The sequence below is a fragment of the Bufo bufo genome, chromosome 6 (genome assembly GCF_905171765.1).
Source record: "Bufo bufo chromosome 6, aBufBuf1.1, whole genome shotgun sequence".
NCBI lineage: Eukaryota > Metazoa > Chordata > Amphibia > Anura > Bufonidae > Bufo > Bufo bufo.
The window spans coordinates 166360579-166379838 of NC_053394.1; the positions used below are offsets into that span (position 1 = coordinate 166360579).

The window sequence follows — 19260 nt, forward strand, 5'->3', positions numbered from 1 at the left end:
TCCATCTCACAAACCTTTGAGAGAAAGCGTAAATTCCCACCTAGCCACCCTCGATCCCTGGCCCTGAATGCCAGCATTTCTAAACTACTGGCCTTTGAAATGCTGTCATTTAGGCTGGTGGAGACGGACAGCTTCAAACAGCTCATGTCGCTTGCTGTCCCACAGTACGTCGTTCCTAGCCGCCACTACTTCTCTGCACTACTTCTCTGCCCTCCCTGCATAACCAAGTATCGGATAAAATCAAGTGTGCCCTGTTGCGCTGTTTCGAGTACTCCACCAACATGGCCAGTGGCGATGACGCCGTTATCAGAGTTACAATACCACTTCTATGTCTCCTTGAGAAAACACTTAGGGTGATGATGGAAGAGGATGTGGCCCAGGACGAGGAAGAGGGGTCATCTCTAACACTTTCAGGCCAGTCTTTTAGAAGTGGCTCAGAAAGAGGATTTTTGCAACAGCAGAGGCCAGGTACAAATTTGGCCAGCCAGGGCCCACTACTGGAGGAGGAGGAGTAGGATTCGGAAGAAGCATGTTCACAGCGTGGTGGCATCCAACGCAGCTCAGGCCCATCACTGGTGCGTGGCTGGGGGGGATACGGAGGACGCAGACGATACGCCTCCCACAGAGGACAGCTTGTCCTTACCTCTGGGCAGTCTGGCACACATGAGCGACTACATGCTGCAGTGCCTGCGTAACGACAGCAGAGTTGCCCACATTTTAACGTGTGCTGACTACTGGGTGGCCACCCTGCTGGATCCCCGTTACAAAGACAATGTGCCGTCCTTAATTCCCTCACTGGAGCGTGATCGTAAGATGCGCGACTACAGGTGCACGCTGGTAGATGCGCTTCTGAGAGCATTCCTGACTGACGCCGGGGGACAAGTGGAAGCACAAGGCGAAGGCAGGGGAGGAGGAAGAGGTCGCCAACACAGCTGTGTCAGCGCCAGCACCTCAGAAGGCAGGGTTAGCATGGCCGACATGTGGAAAAGCTTTGTCACCTCGCCGCAACAACCGGCCCCAACTGCTGATATGGAGCGTGTTAGCAGGAGGCAGCATTTGAACAACATGGTGGAACAGTACCTGTGCACACGCTTACACGTAATGACTGATGGTTCTGCCCCATTCAACTTCTGGGTCTCCAAATTGTCCACATGGTCAGAGCTTGCCCTGTATGCCTTGGAGGTGCTGGCCTGCCCTGCAGCCAGTGTACTCTCTGAACGTGTATTCATTACAGACAGACGCAGCCGCCTGTCCACAGCCAGCGTGGACAAGCTCACGTTCATTAAAATGAACCAGGCTTGGATCCCTCAGGACTTGTCTGTACCTTGTGCAGAACAGACAGTTCTAACAGCCTCAACTATCCATCCTTTTACTCAAGTGCACTTATTCCTTTTTTTTTTTATATATGTCCCAATATTTTGGGGGATACCCCTATGTAAAAATGCAAAATAACACACATCTGTGTTGGCTACCTATTCCTCCTTCGCCGCCGCTTCTCCCTAGACCGCCACGTGAGCCTACAAGGCCACATCCACCCATTCACCGCCTCCTCAACCTCTTCCTCCTACATCATTCCTAATTATTATTTTTTAAGGTCTTTTATGTTTTTTTAATTCCCTATCCACATTTGTTTGCAAAGCATTTGCTATGCTCTTAAAGGGCTTCTGTCAGCCCACTAAACCGTTTTTTTTTTTTTTTTTTTGCTTAATAATAACAACACCTACACTGCGATTTATCCATACATAAGTAAAATAATAATTTTGGTTCAGTAGAATTTGCTAAAACCCTATTTTTATAATATGTAAATTACCTTGCTACCAGCAAGTAGGGCGGCTACTTGCTGGTAGCAGCCGCATCCTCCGATGGTAATGACGCCCCCTCTGCTTGTTGATTGACAGGGCCAGCGGACGGGATCTTTCTCCGCTGGCCCTGCCTGTTTTCATTCAATATCTGGCGCAAAAAAAAAAAAACGGTTTAGTGGGCTGACAGAAGCCCTTTAAGCACATTTTGCTGCCTTTTGCAGCCCTCTAGCTCTCTCCATGACATTTTTACAGCCATTTTAGTGCTCAAAAGTTCGGGTCCCCATTGACTTCAATGGGGTCAAGTTCGGGTCCCGAACCCGAATTTTTTTTTTCAAGTTTGGCCGAACCTGCCGAACTTGAACATCCAGGTGTCCGCTCAACTCTAGTCCTGACCAGACCAGAATGACGTGTGGTGAGGCGATAATATCATAGCAAAATTACATAAAAGTTAAAATGTATATAAATGCATAAAATGTGTCACTCTGCAGCGAGCCCCTGAAGCTAGAGCAGAGGATTGGCGTAGTAGTGGCCCTGATGAGATGATGTGTCATGGTATACTCCCTCATGCTACTGCTCCCTGGGGATCAGTGCAGTGAAAAGATGGTATAAGGAATCAGGCCAGAAGTAGAAGAAAAAAAGTCTCTCTTTACTTAGCACAAAATAGGAGTTCTAGTACATCCACCAGTAGTTGTACACAGTTCAATTCCTCTTCCTAGATGATGAGATATGATGGCTGGCAAAGTGGAAGATAATGGCACCTCTGGTATGCTATCTTGCTGATGTTTCTACCCTTAAATTCTGGCTAATAGCTGAAAACTAGCACTTGTGGCAGTAGGTGTCCACTTGGTAATACAGATTTTTAGAGTTGGCCGGGTCTCGATGTGGTCTAAGATGATGGTGTCTGAGCCGTAGTCCCTCACCTGCAGTAAAGACTGGATAGCTATGGTTGCTGGTAACTGACTGTAATGCTGTAGCTTTGCACAATATCTTTAGTTTTGCCTTTAAAGTCTCTCTGGAGTAGTGGTCTCACAGATTAGTTGATTCCCTGGTCCCTAAGGGCTTAGGAACAGGAACAATTGGACATGCTTCCTCACTCCTCACAGTCCTAGCTAACACCTCCCTCTCCTGGCAGGAAGTAGGATCAGCCCACTCCTACCAAGAAAGAAGGAATTGATAGTTAGCCCCATTTTATATGCCAATGTTTTTTTATTATTGCATTGTACTCATTTTGAGCTAAAAATATTTTTTTCAATTGGTTTTTATTAAAGGGTTTTTCCAGGATTGATTACCTATCCTCAGAATAGGTCATCAATATCAGATCGACGGGGGTCTGACACCCCCGGCGATCAGCTGGTTTAAGAGAAGGCCACGCTTTATGTGAGCGCAGCCTTCCCATCATTGTTTATCTGCTTGCCGTTGTGGTGAGAATGTGTAATTACAGGCCATCCCTTTCACTTATATGTGACAACTCTGTAGTATACACTTGAATAGGAACTAGCTGTCTCATAGAAGTGAATGGGATGGCTTGTAATTACACCTGCCCACTGATGCGATGTCGATATTGAACAAGTAAATAATGAAAGTAAGGCTGCACTTGCACAGAGCACGGCCTAATCTTCAACTAGCTGGTCAGGGGTGGTGCAGTGTGTTAGACCCCCGCCAATCTGATATTGATGACCTATTCTGAAGATAGGTCATCAATATTAAAATCCCAGAAAACCATTTTAAACGTTTTGAACCCTTTTCTTTGTACAGCCTTGAGATTCTCTAGTGGTATGCTGTCTGTTTTCACTCTGCTCCGTCAGGCAGCTCAGCTGACGGGTCCTTAGCTCTGATCTCTGACCTCCTAAACACTCATTATAGCTCAATTCTTATCTTAATGATAAGGATGTGGCTTAACCCATTCAGTACCAGCGCCGTACATGTACGGCGCTGGCTACTGTGGCTTAAATATCAGCACCCTAATACTACGGTGTGGTTATCAGGGCGGTGCAGGAGCTCCGCCCGCCCGATCAGCTGCAGGGGTCCGGCAGTGACTGATAGCCGGACACCTGCTATATGCGCCGGCATCGTGGCACCTGCTGACCGCCGCACGTGTGATGTGTGGAGAGGGAGGGAGCACCCATCGGGTCCCCATGCTGCTATGATCGGGACCCAATGGCTTGGACGGCAGCCCAATGCCTTCCTTAGGCATCATGGCTGCCTTTCGTGTGAGCCTGTGAGATCCAGCCCCCTGGACACAATGCATTGTACAGGGGATCAGACCCCCAAAAGTTAAAGTCCCAGAGTGGGACAAAAAACAAAGTGAAAAGAAAAGTAAAAAAAAAAAAATTAAAAGTTTCAAGTAAAAAAGAAAAATGCATCCTTTTCCCAAAATAAAGTAATTATATATTTTTTTAAATAGTGAAAAAAAGAAAAGTAGACATATTAGGTATTACCGCGTCCGTATCGACCGGCTCTATAAAAATATCACATGATCCACCCTATTAGGTGAACGCGGTAAAAAAAATTCTATAAAAACCATGCCTAAAAAGCCATTTTCTGAATACCTTACCTCACAAAAAGTGTAATACCAAGCGATCAAAAAGTCCCATGTACCCCAAAATGGTACCAATAAAAACGTCATCTCATTCCGCAAAAAATTAGCCCCCACATAAGACAATCACTCAAAATATGAAAACCAATGGCACCCGTAAACCAATCCATCAGAACCTGCACTGCCTTATGGCACTCCTTCTGTTCTGAAGCCTGCCATGTGTCCCTACAGCAGTTTTTCCACCACATATGGGGTGTTGACGTATTCAGGAGAAAATGAGTAACAAATTATGGGGTGCTTTTTCTCCTGTTACCCGTTGTGAAATTTGGGGCTAAAGCAACATTTTATTGGAAGAAATTAAACTTTTCATTTTCACAGTCAAGTGTTTCCAAATTCCGTAAAAAACGCTTAGGGGGTCAAAGTGCTTAGTACCCCCACTAATATATTCTTTAAGGGGTGTAGTTTCCAAAATGGGGTCACTTTTGAGGGTTTCCACTGTAGGGGTACATCAGGGTTTCTTCAAATACAAAATGGTGCCTAAAAACCATTCTACCAAAATCTGCCTCCAAAATCCATATGGCGCTGGTTTCCTTCTGACCACTGTCACATGCCAATAGAGCAGTTTACCGCCACATATGGTTGGTTTTTATTATGTAAGCCCCTCAAAATCACTTTATAACTGAATTGGTGCTTAAAAAAATAGTTTTGGAAATTTTTGGGAAAAAATGCTTCTACAATTCAAAGCCTTCTAATGTCCTAAAAAAATAAAATGACATTTACAAAATTATGCCAACATAAAGCAGACATATGGGGAATGTTGATTAATAACTATTTTTTGAGGTATTACTATCTGTCTTAAAAGTAGAGAAATTAAAATTTTTACATTTTGGATTATTTTATAAATAAAGGTGAAATATATTGACTCAAATTTACCACTGTCATGAAGTACAATGTGTCACGAGAAAACAATCTCAGGCTACTTTCACACCTGCGTTTGGTGCGGATCCGTCTGGTATCTGCACAGACGGATCCGCACCTATAATGCAAACGCTTGGATCCGTTCAGAACGGATCCGTTTGCATTACCATGAACAAAAAAAAAAAAAAATTTTTTTTTTTTTTGCTCATGATAATGCAAACGGATCCGTTTTGACTTTACATTAAAAAGTCAATGGGGGACGGATCCGTTTGAAAATTGAGCCATACTGTGTCAACTTCAAACGGATCCGTCCCCATTGACTTGCATTGTAAGTCTGGACGGATCCGTTTGCCTCCGCACGGCCAGGCGGACACCTGAACGCTGCAAGCTGCGTTCAGGTGTCCGCCTGCTGAGCGGAGCGGAGGACAAACGGTGCCAGACTGATGCATTCTGAGCGGATCCGCATCCACTCAGAATGCATTAGGGCTGGACGGATGCGTTCGGGGCCGCTTGTGAGAGCCTTCAAACGGAACTCACAAGCGGAGCCCCGAACGCTAGTGTGAAAGTAGCCTCAGAATGGCTTGGCTAAGTAAAAGCGTTCCAAAGTTATTACAACATAAAGTGACGCATGTCAGATTTGCAAAAATCAGCCTGGGATTTAGGATGAAAAGTGGCTCAGTAGTGAAAGGGTTAAATAAGTGTTTATGACCTTTTAGTTATTTAGAGATAAGGGTTATTAGATAACCAGCACAAAGTGAAAGTAGGATACCCACAGCTTGCCAAGCAGTTAACCCTTTGTGACAGAACAGCTGAATATTTATAACAAAGAGTAATTGAAAAAATGATTTTAAGCCCAATATGAGTAAAATGCAATCACAAAAAATTGTCCCCAAAGCCTTTAAATTTTTCATGGATTTGAGAATAACCAGTGGACAAATTTGCACAACTATCTGCTGAATTAGATGATACTGAGGCTGCATTTTTTTTTTTTATCTCATCCACATTTAGGTTAAAGAATTTATTAAGAAGAAAGATATTGAAGAACCTGAACAGAATGCACAAAAAGCAAAACAATTCTGCAGAGACAACTCAAAATCAGTCAAACAGGAGGAAGAGTTAATTGAAATAGTGCTAAATCTCACACTTGAGATCACGTACATGCTGACTGGACAGGTAAAGTTTTCTGGGACTCAATGTCATGAACCAGCGAGTGTGAACCCACTGTGCCTCGTGTTATACCTCCTCTAAGGGCGTTGTCTAAGTGAACCCCTCGATTTTCACAGTACCTCTGATTGTTGGGATAGACTTTCCTGAGGGGAACACCAGGTCGCTATCTCTTGAGAAGGATAGGCACACGAGGCAGGAGGTACCTGAGAAAGGTACCAGAGGTACAGGCATTGTCAGCAGGCTGAGTCGTTACCAGGAGCAACAGTGCAGGACCGAAGGATGAGGCAGAGGCGAAGTCAGACAGGCGTTACAGGTATAGGTCAGGCAATCCGGATCGGCAACAGGAGAGTCAAGGCAAGCAGGCAGGGATCAAACAGGTAGCAGAGTCCAGGAATACAAGCAGATATCAGAAACCTTAGCAGGACACAAGGACCTTGACACTGAGGCATCTAGGAAGGGGGAAGAGCCACTTATATATGTGCAGGAGGGCTAGGATTGGTCAGCGAGGTCACATGATCCAAACCGTAAAACACAAGAAGTGACGCAGGCAGGCCATTAAGGAAATGTAGCAAGAAAAAAAGGAGCAAGCATGCTGTGGCCAGGGCTGAAAGGAAAGACTGGCAGCAGATAACCGCTGAACACGGCGCCCTGGACCGCGGCGGTAAGCAGGGGAACAGCGGCGCACAGCAGCCGCTGTTACACTCAAACTTGACTGTCTAAAGTAGGGGGGTACAGGAGTGCTACACTGTCAGAATATATTTCTATATGGTATATGTCTCTTAGGTGGGAGGGGTGTTCCACCTCTGAGACTTCCACCTGTTGGGAGAATGGAGTTCCTCCTCTCAGTACTATGAAGAGAAATAGACACAGCTGAGCTGAAACAAAATTGTGCAGCCACCTCTTCATATCATCTCCTTCTCTCTGGAGTGCTATACATGGTGTCAATAAACCTTCATTCTTCCAGTAAATTGGGTTCAGAGAGGTGGAATGCTCCACAATGTACACCTCATAACAGTGCCGGTTCTACAGTGCCCTCACATAAGGTACAACCCTGCTGTGTCCCCATAAGTGTCAGCACACTGTGTCCACACACACTGCTAGGCCTAAAGTGCCCCCTATTAGTTATTACCTGCTCTTGCTTCCACACTGCGTGACACTTTGCAGAGGGTGCTGACATGCATCACATGATATCTATGACCAATGCAGAGAAGAAAGAATGGGTGTACAAAATGACAATAAACACTTTGGACTGTGCACCCCTGATTGAGAGGATCATTAACAAATGAATTTCTTCTAGTATAACCTCCTTATCTAGCTAACTAAACAGTGTTTGTTAATTAAGAAGGAAATGATAAGATGCTACTTATTGGGTGCAAGTGGATCAAGACCTTCCTATTTATTTTGACCAATTGTGTCTGCACAGTTATAATAATTATATTTGTTATATTATAAAATGTAGGATTATTACCTTGTGAAGAGGGACTCATTACACAGCCCCATCAGAGAACATCCAGCTTACTCACTGATCCAGGATAGAAACAGTGAGGAGAAGATCCTAAAACTAGCCAACAAGGTCATTGAGATGCTGACTGGAGAGGTGAGGAATGCTGAACACTCTAAAGACCTGGACAAAATAGTTCACATATCTGAAAGGCAATCTAGAAGGATTGTGGCTTTCCAGCCAGGTGTTTCTTTCATAAGCCTTTTGTGCCCATTAAATTAATTTAGGTGAGTTCTAGTTACAATCTAATGCATGCGGGGGGCTTCCAACTGTTCCCTATTGGCATGGCAAATCACCAAGGTTTGAACATGTTGGATTTGAAGAGATATCTAGCAGTGGTTCTTCCTCCTGTCCCCACTGAAAAAAACATGCAACCGAGGGATTTAGCTATTAGCTGAAAGCTTTGTTGGCAAACTTAAAGAGGACCTGTAATCAGAAAATGCAATTCAGTCTAAAAGCACCATGTTATAGAGCAGGAGAAGCCGGGTAGATTAATATAAATTTTTGTAGGAAAAGATTCAGTAAAACCTGTAATTTATATATTTATATATTTGCTTTTTCTAATACCTGTCGGTACAGGGAGGAGGTGTTTATAAGTGATTGACAGCTATATCTTATGCACAGTTATAGACACAATGATATCAATCACTGATAACACCTCCTCTCCTGTACCGATAGCTGTTCACAGGAGGTGAAAAATGCAAAGATGTACAGGTTTTACAGAATCTTTCCCCATAAAAATATATATCAATCTGCCCAGCTCCACAGCATGGTGCTTCAGATTGCATTTCATTTTGTAGTAACAGGTCCTCTTTTACCATCTTTAGAAAATTTCATATCTTGAGCTTAAAGGCTATGTACAACTTTGTGAGCAATTGTTTTTATTATTGCATTGTACTTATTTTGAGCTAAAAATCATTTTTTTCAATTGGTCTATATTAACAATATGGAATCCTTTTTTGTGTACAGAGCTGAGATGCTCTACTAGCTGCCTGTAGATTTTTTCTTTCCGTCATCTGGGGAACAGACGGGCTCCTTATCTCTGCTCTCTGACATTATAAACACTCATTATAGCTCAATCCTTATCTTACTGATAACAATGTGGCTTAAATAAGTGTTTATGACCTCTTAGTAACTTAGAGATAAGGGTTATTAGATGACCAGCACAAAGTGAAAGTACCAGTCTCACAATTATAAAAACAGTTAATCCTTTGTGACAGAATGGCTCAATATTTTTAAGAAAGGCCAATTGAAAATATGATTTTTTAGCCAAAAATCTGTAAAATGCAAGAAAAAGATAAATTGCCTCTAAAGGTGTACATCTGTCTTAAATATTTCCTTTTAATCTTTTTCTGTCATACAAATAGTACTTTTTCATTAGTCTTGGGTCAGTTTTCTTTTTTCCATATCAATGGTGTAACGGTCACGTCCACACACACACAGGGGGAAGGGTAGTGACCACTGCGCTCCACCCTCACCCCTGGCCCTGCCTACTTGACTCACGAGTCCTGATGACAGGGGACAACTGGACGGCAGTCCCTAACTTAGGATATGTGCAGGGAAGACAGACAAGACAAAATACGGAACATGAACGGACCGGGTCAGAACCAAGAGAGCTACGCAGTACAACGGATTAAGCAAAGAATGGTCAGGAGAAGCCGGGGTCAACTACCAGGAGAGTAGCGAAGTACAAGAGGAGTCCAAAGAGAGTAGTCAGGTGGGAGCCGAGGTCACAATACCAGGATGTATGCGCAGTACAGGAGGAGCAGGCAGAGGATCGTCAGGGAACAGGATCAGGTAAATATTCAGTAGTCCAACAAATAGCCAGGAACCTAGAAATTAACAGGCAACCTGTAGCCAGCAGGCTGCCTGTATTTATAGTGGGGAGTGAGGGTCATGTGACGTGGCCAGCGTCACATGACCGACAGACCAACCAGTCGAGCACCGAGTGATCAGCTCGGCGCTCAAGGCAGACTAGGAGCAGGGAGCCACCCAGCTAGTAAAGCCGCCCTGGGAATGAGGTCAAACACAGAACCTCATTCCAAAAGCTAAGCAACAGTTCTGCGGACAATGGGGGACCGAGTGCACCTTCGGAACCCCGTGACAGTACCCCCCCTTTTTTGAGGGGCCACCGGACCCAAAACTTCAGGCGATGGCTTTTCAGGGTGTTCTAAATGAAATTTACGAACAAGTCTAGGAGCATGAACCTCCCTGGCAGGTACCCAAGATCTCTCTTCAGGTCCATACCTCTTCCAGTGAATCAGGTACTGCAAGGAATTACGCACCTTCCTGACATCGACTATTTTAGACACCACATACTCGACAGCATCATTAACAAGAACCGGCGGAGGCGAGGCTTTTGATGGTACTACCAGTTCAAAATATTTTTTAAGCAGAGATTTATGGAACACATTATGAATGTGGAATGACTCAGGCAGCTCCAACCTAAAAGATACCGGGTTAATCACTTCCGTGATCTTATATGGTCCAATAAAACGAGGAGCAAATTTTTTAGAAGTTACCTTGAGAGATAGATTCTTGGAGGACAACCATACTTTATCCCCAACCTGAAAGTTTACCCCCCTTGAACGTCTCCTATCGGCCTTGAGTTTTTGAGAACATTGAGCCTTTTCTAGGTTCGATTGAACCCGGGCCCAAACTGTGCACAGTTCGGAGGAGAGTTTATCAGCTTCAGGGTTAGAGGAGGAGACGGACGACCCAGAATGAAAACGGGGATAAAAATCATAGTTACAAAAGAAAGGGGAGACCCCAGCAGAAGAATTGACACGGTTATTCAGAGCAAATTCAGCCAACGGAAGGAATTTGACCCATAATTGCTGGTCATCAGCAACATACAACCTCAGGAATTGTTCCACAGACTGATGAAGGCGTTCAGTCTGCCCATTACTCTCAGGATGGTAGGCGGAAGAAAAAGACAACAAAATTTTACATCTTTGACAGAAGGCCCTCCAGAATTTGGACACAAACTGCACACCCCTGTCCGAAACAATATTTTCCGGGATGCCATGTAAACGAACAATCTCTCTCACAAAAATAGACGCCAGGGTTTTAGCATTCGGAAGTTTAGACAGGGGAATGAAATGAACCATCTTGCTAAACCTATCGACCACTACCCAAACCACAGTCTTACCCTCCGCCAGCGGTAGGTCAGTTATAAAGTCCATCGAGATATGGGACCAGGGTCTACTGGGAATGGGTAGGGGTCATAGGTTACCAGCAGGGCGAGTCTTAGGTGTCTTAGACCTGGCACAAACCTCACAGGCTGACACGTAGGACTTGACATCCCTGGTCAGAGTGGGCCACCAATAAGATCTAGAAACCAGATCCTTAGTGCCCTCAATACCCGGATGTCCACAAAAGGCAGAATCGTGACATTCACCCAACAGCTGGAAACGAAATTGTACGGGAACAAACAACTTATCTGTTGGGGTGGATGCCGGTGCCAGATGGTGTTCAGCCTTAATGCGAGCCGAGATATCCTGGGTTAGAGCCACTAAGAAGATGTTTGCTGGTAGGATGGATTCAGGCGGTGTCTCAGTGGGTTGAAAAGCATGGAAGCTCCGCGATAATGCGTCTGCCTTCACATTTTTACTTCCCGGCCTGAACGTAATGGAGAAATCAAAACGGGTAAAAAACAGAGCCCATCGGGCTTGTCGGGGATTCAACCTCTTAGCGGACTCGAGAAACATTAGGTTTTTATGGTCAGTGACAACAGTTACTCGATGCCTTGCCCCCTCCAAAAAATGTCTCCACTCCTCAAATGCCCATTTAATGGCCAACAGCTCCCTATTCCCTATGTCGTAGTTTCTCTCCGTGGGAGAGAATTTCCTAGAGAAGAAGGCACACGGTCTCAGGTTAGTGAGGCTAGCAGGACCTTGTGAAAGGACTGCTCCTGCGCCGTCCTCGGACGCATCCACCTCCACAATAAAGGGTCTCTCATGATCAGGCTGGATCAGAATGGGAGCGCTACTAAATGCCTTTTTTAATGTTTCAAATGAAGAAATGGCCTTGGTAGACCAATTCTCCAAATCCGCCCCTTTCTTAGTAAGGTCGGTCAATGGCTTAGCAATTACAGAAAAATTCATGATAAATTTACGGTAGTAATTAGCGAAACCCAAAAACCGTTGTAAAGCCTTTAAGGATGAAGGCCTTACCCATTCCTTAATTGCTAAAACCTTACCAGGATCCATCTTAAAGGCGTGAGGAGTCAAAACATGCCCTAGAAACAGTATCTCCTGTACACCAAAGACACATTTCTCTTGCTTAGCGGATAGCTGGTTCTCCCTCAACACCTCTAATACTTGTTTGACATGGGACACATGAGATTCGAAAAACCTGGTTAAATAAATCCAGAATCAATGGGAGAGAGTATCTATTTTGGACAGTGATTTTATTTAATCTCCGGTAATCAATACAAGGCCTAAGACCACCATCCTTCTTTTTAACAAAGAAAAACCCTGCTCCCATAGGAGAGACTGAAGGTCTAATATGCCCTTTAGCAAGGCTCTCCTTAATATAATCTTCCATAGCCTTGCGTTCGGGCCCTGAAAGATTATAAATTCGACCTTTAGGAAATTCGGCACCCTCAATTAGCTCTATGGCGCAATCATAAGGTCTATGGGGGGGTAGAACCTCTGGAGTAAGGGATGAGAACACATCAGAATATTCCTTAATAAGAGAGGGTAATGTATTAGACCCTACTGAAACCCCAGCCTGGACCACGGACAAGCATGAGTCACACTTAGGTCCCCATTTCACCAACTCTCCTTTGGACCAATCAATTGTGGGGTTATGTAAACGGAGCCAAGGCAACCCTAGTACCACCTCAACCGGTAGGTTCTCCAGGACTAGAAGAGAACATCTCTCAGAGTGGCACACACCCACGGACAGAGAAATTTCAGAGTTACATGACCTCACCGTACCACCAATCAGGGGAGTAGCATCAATAGCCATGACATGGATAGGTGTAGGTAAAGCAAACATTGGAATACCCAATTTACAAGCAAACTCAAAGTCAATAAAGCTGGCCGCTGAACCGGAGTCAATAAAGGCCTTATCCGGCCACTTATTAACCCCCAGAGAAATTGTTATGGGTACCAAAAGCTTACCTTTAGAAAAATCACGGTGTACCTGGTCTTTAGGTTGTCTTGCCTTAGAAGACTTGTCAGAGAGAACCCTCTTAGGACACTTGTTGATCCAATGGCCAGGATCTCCACAGTAGAAGCACTCTCCGCGTCTGCGACGAAGATTACCCCGGGTCATGCCAACCTGCATGGGTTCCTCGGTGGAGACCTCAGTGTTGTCCCTGGAAAAGGCCTCTGGCTGGAGCACCATCTGAGAACAGAACTGTCGTTCTTGTCGTCTCTCTCTAACTCGTCTGTCAAGTCGGACAACTAGGGTCATCATCTCCTCTAAGGTCTCAGGAATTTGGTAATTGACCAATAGATCTTTTAAATTATCAGATAGACCAGACCTAAACTGACTTTTCAGGGCTGGTTCATTCCATCCTGAGGGGACACACCACCGTCTGAATTGGGTGCAATACTCCTCCGCAGGGAGATGGCCCTGAACCAGTGCCCTAAGAGCTGTCTCGGCTACCAGGGCCCTGTCTGGTTCGTCATAGAGGGTACCCAGGGCCTGAAAAAAAACCTCCACAGAAGTTAGACAACTGGCCCCAGGAGGTAACGAAAATGCCCAGTCCTGGGGATCACCCTGTAGTAGAGAAATGATAATCCCCACGCGTTGGCTCTCGGGACCGGAGGACACGGGGCGCAAACGGAAGTAGAGTTTGCAATTCTCCTTAAAGGAGAGAAACCTCTTCCGGTCTCCAGAAAAGGGTTCTGGGAGCTTGATCTGGGGTTCAAAATATGGACTGGAGGACAGAGGAGTGGAAGAACCTTGCCCTAACTCACAAGAACGGAGTTTCTCTCCTAGCTCCTGCACCCTCTGTGTCAAATTAGAGACATGGTCAGTCAGGGTAGTAAGAGGATTCATGATACAGTGGTTATTGGGCCTGTTAATCTGTAACGGTCACGTCCACACACACACAGGGGGAAGGATAGTGACCACTGCGCTCCACCCTCACCTCTGGCCCTGCCTACTTGCCTCACGAGTCCTGATGACAGGGGACAACTGGACGGCAGTCCCTAACTTAGGATATGTGCAGGGAAGACAGACAAGACAAAATACCGAACATGAACGGACCAGGTCAGAACCAAGAGAGCTACGCAGTACAACGGATTAAGCAAAGAATGGTCAGGAGAAGCCGGGGTCAAATACCAGGAGAGTAGCGAAGTACAAGAGGAGTCCAAAGAGAGTAGTCAGGTGGGAGCCGAGGTCACAATACCAGGATGTATGCGCAGTACAGGAGGAACAGGCAGAGGATCGTCAGGGAACAGGATCAGGTAAATATTCAGTAGTCCAACAAATAGCCAGGAACCTAGAAATTAACAGGCAACCTGTAGCCAGCAGGCTGCCTGTATTTATAGTGGGGAGTGAGGGTCATGTGACGTGGCCAGCGTCACATGACCGACAGACCAACCAGTCGAGCACCGAGTGATCAGCTCGGCGCTCAAGGCAGACTAGGAGCAGGGAGCCACCCAGCTAGTAAAGCCGCCCTGGGAATGAGGTCAAACACAGAACCTCATTCCAAAAGCTAAGCAACAGTTCTGCGGGCAATGGGGGACCGAGTGCACCTTCGGAACCCCGTGACAAATGGATGTTGGCCAGAGTCCCATGTGCCTTGATATTATTTAAAATTATACTAACAGTGAACATGCTTGTTAATATCTTCTTTTTATGCTCCTCAGATTACGCTGTTTTTATTATTCTTTTTCCACTCTTAAAGGGGATTTTCAACCCCAAAGCCAAATTTCATGTGTCCCAGAATGTGGTCTGCATAACGCCAGTTCAATGCTGAGGGTCCATTCCATTCTTCTTTCAGTCCCAAGTGTGTACGTTTCCAGAAGGGGTCTCATATGCTGCTGCAGCAGCGATTTACTGGTCTCAGTGGTGATGTGTCTCCAAGCAGTGAGTGACCCAGCAGTGATGTGACTCTCTGAGGCCAGTGAATGGCTGCAGTGCCACTGAGACCCTGTCTGGATGTTTAAACACTGGTGATTGGAGGGAGCACAGAGCAGTGGAGAGCAGGTGAGTGTTTTTATGTGGACCACATTCCGGGTCATAATAAAGATTGTCTTTTGGGGTTGGGAATCCCCTTTAAAGCCATTTTATAGCGGCTGATTTCATGATCACTGCCACATGTTATGCCCAGCGATCATCAGCTTGTTGGTCTTTGATCACATCTTTTATGTTGGCATAAACATCTTTGATTGTTGGCTGCACATCTCCTTATGTAAAATGTTATTGTTTTAGCCCAAATAAGTAAAGTCCAAAGATACAAAACTGAGGTGTTCATAGCCTTCAATTTTTACCAGGTTAGTCATAGAAGACACTTCTTTAGATAGAATGGAAATGTAGCAATGTGCTGCTTAGCACTTTGGCCTTATAGAGTTCTTTATATATCCTGGAAAAGAACATGCAATAGAAAGTATATAGTCTGTACATGACTTCTTTCAATTAGAACACATTGCAGGGCGAACAGTGATTTATTTCATTAATATCTGTAAAGTGAACAGCAAGTAATAATGTGTCTGTATGATGACTGTATCACTGTGTGTGTCAGGTTCCTGTAAGGTGTCAGGATGTCACTGTCTATTTCTCCATGGAGGAGTGGGAGTATTTAGAAGAACACAAGGATCTGTACAAAAATGTCATGACCCTCACATCACCAGGTAAGAAAGTACACGATGAGTCAGCTATCAATTATATAGGGGGTCACTTAGGGGGTCATTTATTAATCTGAAATACACCTAAATTATGGAGTATTTCAGGCGCAGATGGCGACTATCTGCGACTTTGCCCCAGTCACGCCAGGTCTAAAATAATTGTGGGCGTGGCATGAAAAGGAGGAGGCCCGTCTGATTCATCATTTTCTCCACCTGTTTTAGGCGTAGAAAATGGTCTAAATGTAAGGCCTCTTTCACACTTGCGTTGTCCGGATCCGGCGTGTACTCCACTTGCCGGAATTACACGCCGGATCCGGAAAAACGCAAGTGTACTGAAAGCATTTGAAGACGGAACCGTCTTCCAAATGCGTTCAGTGTTACTATGGCACCCAGGACGCTATTAAAGTCCTGGTTGCCATAGTAGGAGCGGGGAGCGGGGGAGCAGTATACTTACAGTCCGTGCGGCTCCCGGGGCGCTCCAGAATGACGTCAGAGCGCCCCATGCGCATGGATGACGTGATCCATGTGATCACATGATCCATGCGCTTAGGGCGCCCTGACGTCACTCTGGAGCGCCCGGGGAGCCGCACGAACGGTAAGTACACTGCTCCCCCGCTCCCCGCTACACTTTACCATGGCTGCCAGGACTTTAGCGTCTTGGCAGCCATGGTAACCACTCTGAAAAAGCTAAATGTCGGCTCCGGCAATGCGCCGAAACGACGTTTAGCTTAAGGCCGGATCCGGATCAATGCCTTTCAATGGGCATTAATTCCGGATCCGGCCTTGCGGCAAGTGTTCCGGATTTTTGGCCGGAGCAAAAAGCGCAGCATGCTGCGGTATTTTCTCCGGCCAAAAAACGTTCCGTTCCGGAACTGAAGACATCCTGATGCATCCTGATGCATCCTGAACGGATTTCTCTCCATTCAGAATGCATTAGGATAATCCTGATCAGGATTCTTCCGGCATAGAGCCCCGACGACTGAACTCTATGCCGGAAGACAAGAACGCAAGTGTGAAAGAGCCCTAAGACGGCTCAAAAGTAAAAAGATTTTACATTTAGAACTGACGCTGGATGTGCCGAAGTTATGGAAAGTCCTGCGCCTCCTCATAACTTTGGCGGAACCACCACCAGTTATGGCCCTTTATTAAGACCGGCATCTAAAATGCCGGTCTTAATAAATGTGCCCCTTAGTTTCATGCAAAATCAGTAATCAACTTTTGGAGCATTTAGAGAAATTTCAAAGAATAAAAGGACTAATGCAGACATTTTGTGTTTGGGGGTTGAATATTACAGAATATCAGATACAGCAAAATATTAAAGGATTTGTAACTTTTTTTTTTTTTACAGTTCTTCCATGTGATCAGATTAAATCCCTCCAACACATTTCTTATTCAAACTATGCAAACCGATATACAAGTTCTAATAGTGACCAGCAAAAATCTACTTACCTTAAAAAGACCAACAAATTTAAAGAATCGGTGAAAAATAAGTTAAAGGCACCAAAGTCCTGTGATGAGAAAGATCTGTCAGAAACGAATTCTACATATTCATATCTGTCTACATTAATTAAAGAGGAACCGGTCTCACATGATGGAGAAAACATCACAAACACCTGTGTATATACGCACACAAATCATAAAGAACAATGTCCATCTACTCAGGATATGGAGGAACGTGTTCCATCTGAAAAAAATGTTCTACCAGATGCCAAGTATACACCTCCAGAAGGTACGCAAAACTGTCCATCTATTCGTGTTATGGAAATTTCCTGCTGTGATGAAGAAAATCTCACCTACCCTGGCACTTATAGACCTACTGATCATACATCACGCAATCTACCTCCTCATATAAAAGTGGAATATGATCCATGTGAAGAAGAAAGGACTACAGCTAACACATTTTATATACCTGAAGATCATACACAATTCCCATCTGTTCATATTAAGGAGGAGCCAGTTTCGTACGAGGAAGGAGATCTTACAGACTCCAACATTTATATGCCCACAAATCATGTAACACAACATCCATGTCCTTATATTAAGGAGGAACCCGTCACATATCATGGAGGAGATAAAACAGCCACAGGCGTTTCTTGGCTGGCAGATCATACACAATACTTTACTTATATTGAGGAAGAACCAGTCTCCTTGGAAGAAAACAATGTCTTGGGCCAAACTCTGTCCTTTAATTGCATGGAGTGCTCAGAGGGTTTTACCTCCAAGTCAGATCTTATGTATCATCAAACTGTTCACAGAATAGAGAAACTGAGGTGTCCTGAATGTGGAAAATACTTCTCCAATAAGTCCAATCTTTCTAATCACATCAGAAGTCACACAGGAGAAAAACCCTACTCATGTCCTGCTTGTGGGAAACGTTTTACTAGGAAGAGCACGCTGATTATACATCAAAGGATCCACACGGGAGAGAAGCCCTTTGTCTGCTTAGAGTGTGGGCGATGCTTTCCTGGCAGGGGTAATCTTGTGAAACATCAAAAGGTGCATAAAGCAAAAAAGCCAGTGACTGTTAAAACCTTCCTCCCAATGCCAATGACTTTCATAGTAGACTCAAATGTGGCCCCAATTCAGATGCTTCAATGATGAATCTAGTATGATGTTGTTTGGAGAACTCTATGGGGAAATAGGTTGGAATAAAATCATTAATATGTGAGAATGAACCTTTAGCTATTCACTATTGCACATTGATTAACTCCAGTGCTGGTCACCAGGGCAAACACAAAAAATGTCTTGGTGATCTCTACATTTTTGATGGCCACAGTTGAAAATATGTTTGGTTGGTTTACTTTGCAAATCTGACTTGGACTTCAGTCATATGATATTAGTTTTTTGAGAGTAGATGGTGATTTATTTTGGAGCCTAGTCTATCTATTCTGGTTTTGAAGGCATTATACTTGGAAGAACTTTTCGGTAACTGGAAAATAAACAGGCTGAACTAAGAAGTTTACATCAATGAATAATGGTCATGTGTTCATGCTTCTGTGGGTTCCATGTAACTGAAGCCCATAAGTGGACTCATACTAAGGGCTCATGCACACGAGTGTATGTATTTTGTGGTCCGCAAAAAAAAATGGATGACATTCGTGTTGCATCTGGTTTTTTTGCGGATACATTGTTACAATGCCTGTCCTTGTCTGCAAAACAGACAAGAATAGGATATGTCCTTTTTTTTTTGCGGAACAGACATACGAACATGGAATGCACAAAGAGTCATTTCAGTTTTTTTCAAGCCCTATTGAAATGAATGGTTCCACATAAGAACCTGTAAAAAAACGGAACAGAAACGGAAGAAAAATACGTTCGTATGCATGAGTCCTAATGTTCATGTCCGGGTGCTGTCCGAATATAGAATGGACAGCACCCGAACTGAACCCAGGCCCATTATAGTCACTGGGCCAATTCACATGTGTGATTTTCCAAATGGACCATCAGTGCAAAGAAAATCACAGCATACACCATTTAGGTATGATTTTCCCTCAAGATTCTTGTGAATGGGGGTGCAAGAAAAATGGA

General features: G+C 44.6%; 1 protein-coding gene across 1 annotated transcript in view; it reads left to right on the plus strand.

Annotated features, from left to right (window-relative positions):
* The window catches only part of LOC121005597 (oocyte zinc finger protein XlCOF7.1-like), a 35903-nt gene extending 17538 nt beyond the window's left edge, over positions 1-18365 (plus strand). The window contains exons 5-8 of the mRNA XM_040438375.1: positions 6265-6429; positions 7883-8020; positions 15630-15738; positions 17081-18365. Of these exons, the coding sequence (XP_040294309.1) occupies positions 6265-6429; positions 7883-8020; positions 15630-15738; positions 17081-18330 (1662 nt within the window). The 3' untranslated portion in view covers positions 18331-18365. The remainder of the gene's footprint in view (positions 1-6264; positions 6430-7882; positions 8021-15629; positions 15739-17080) is intronic.
* Positions 18366-19260: the final 895 nt, after the last annotated feature.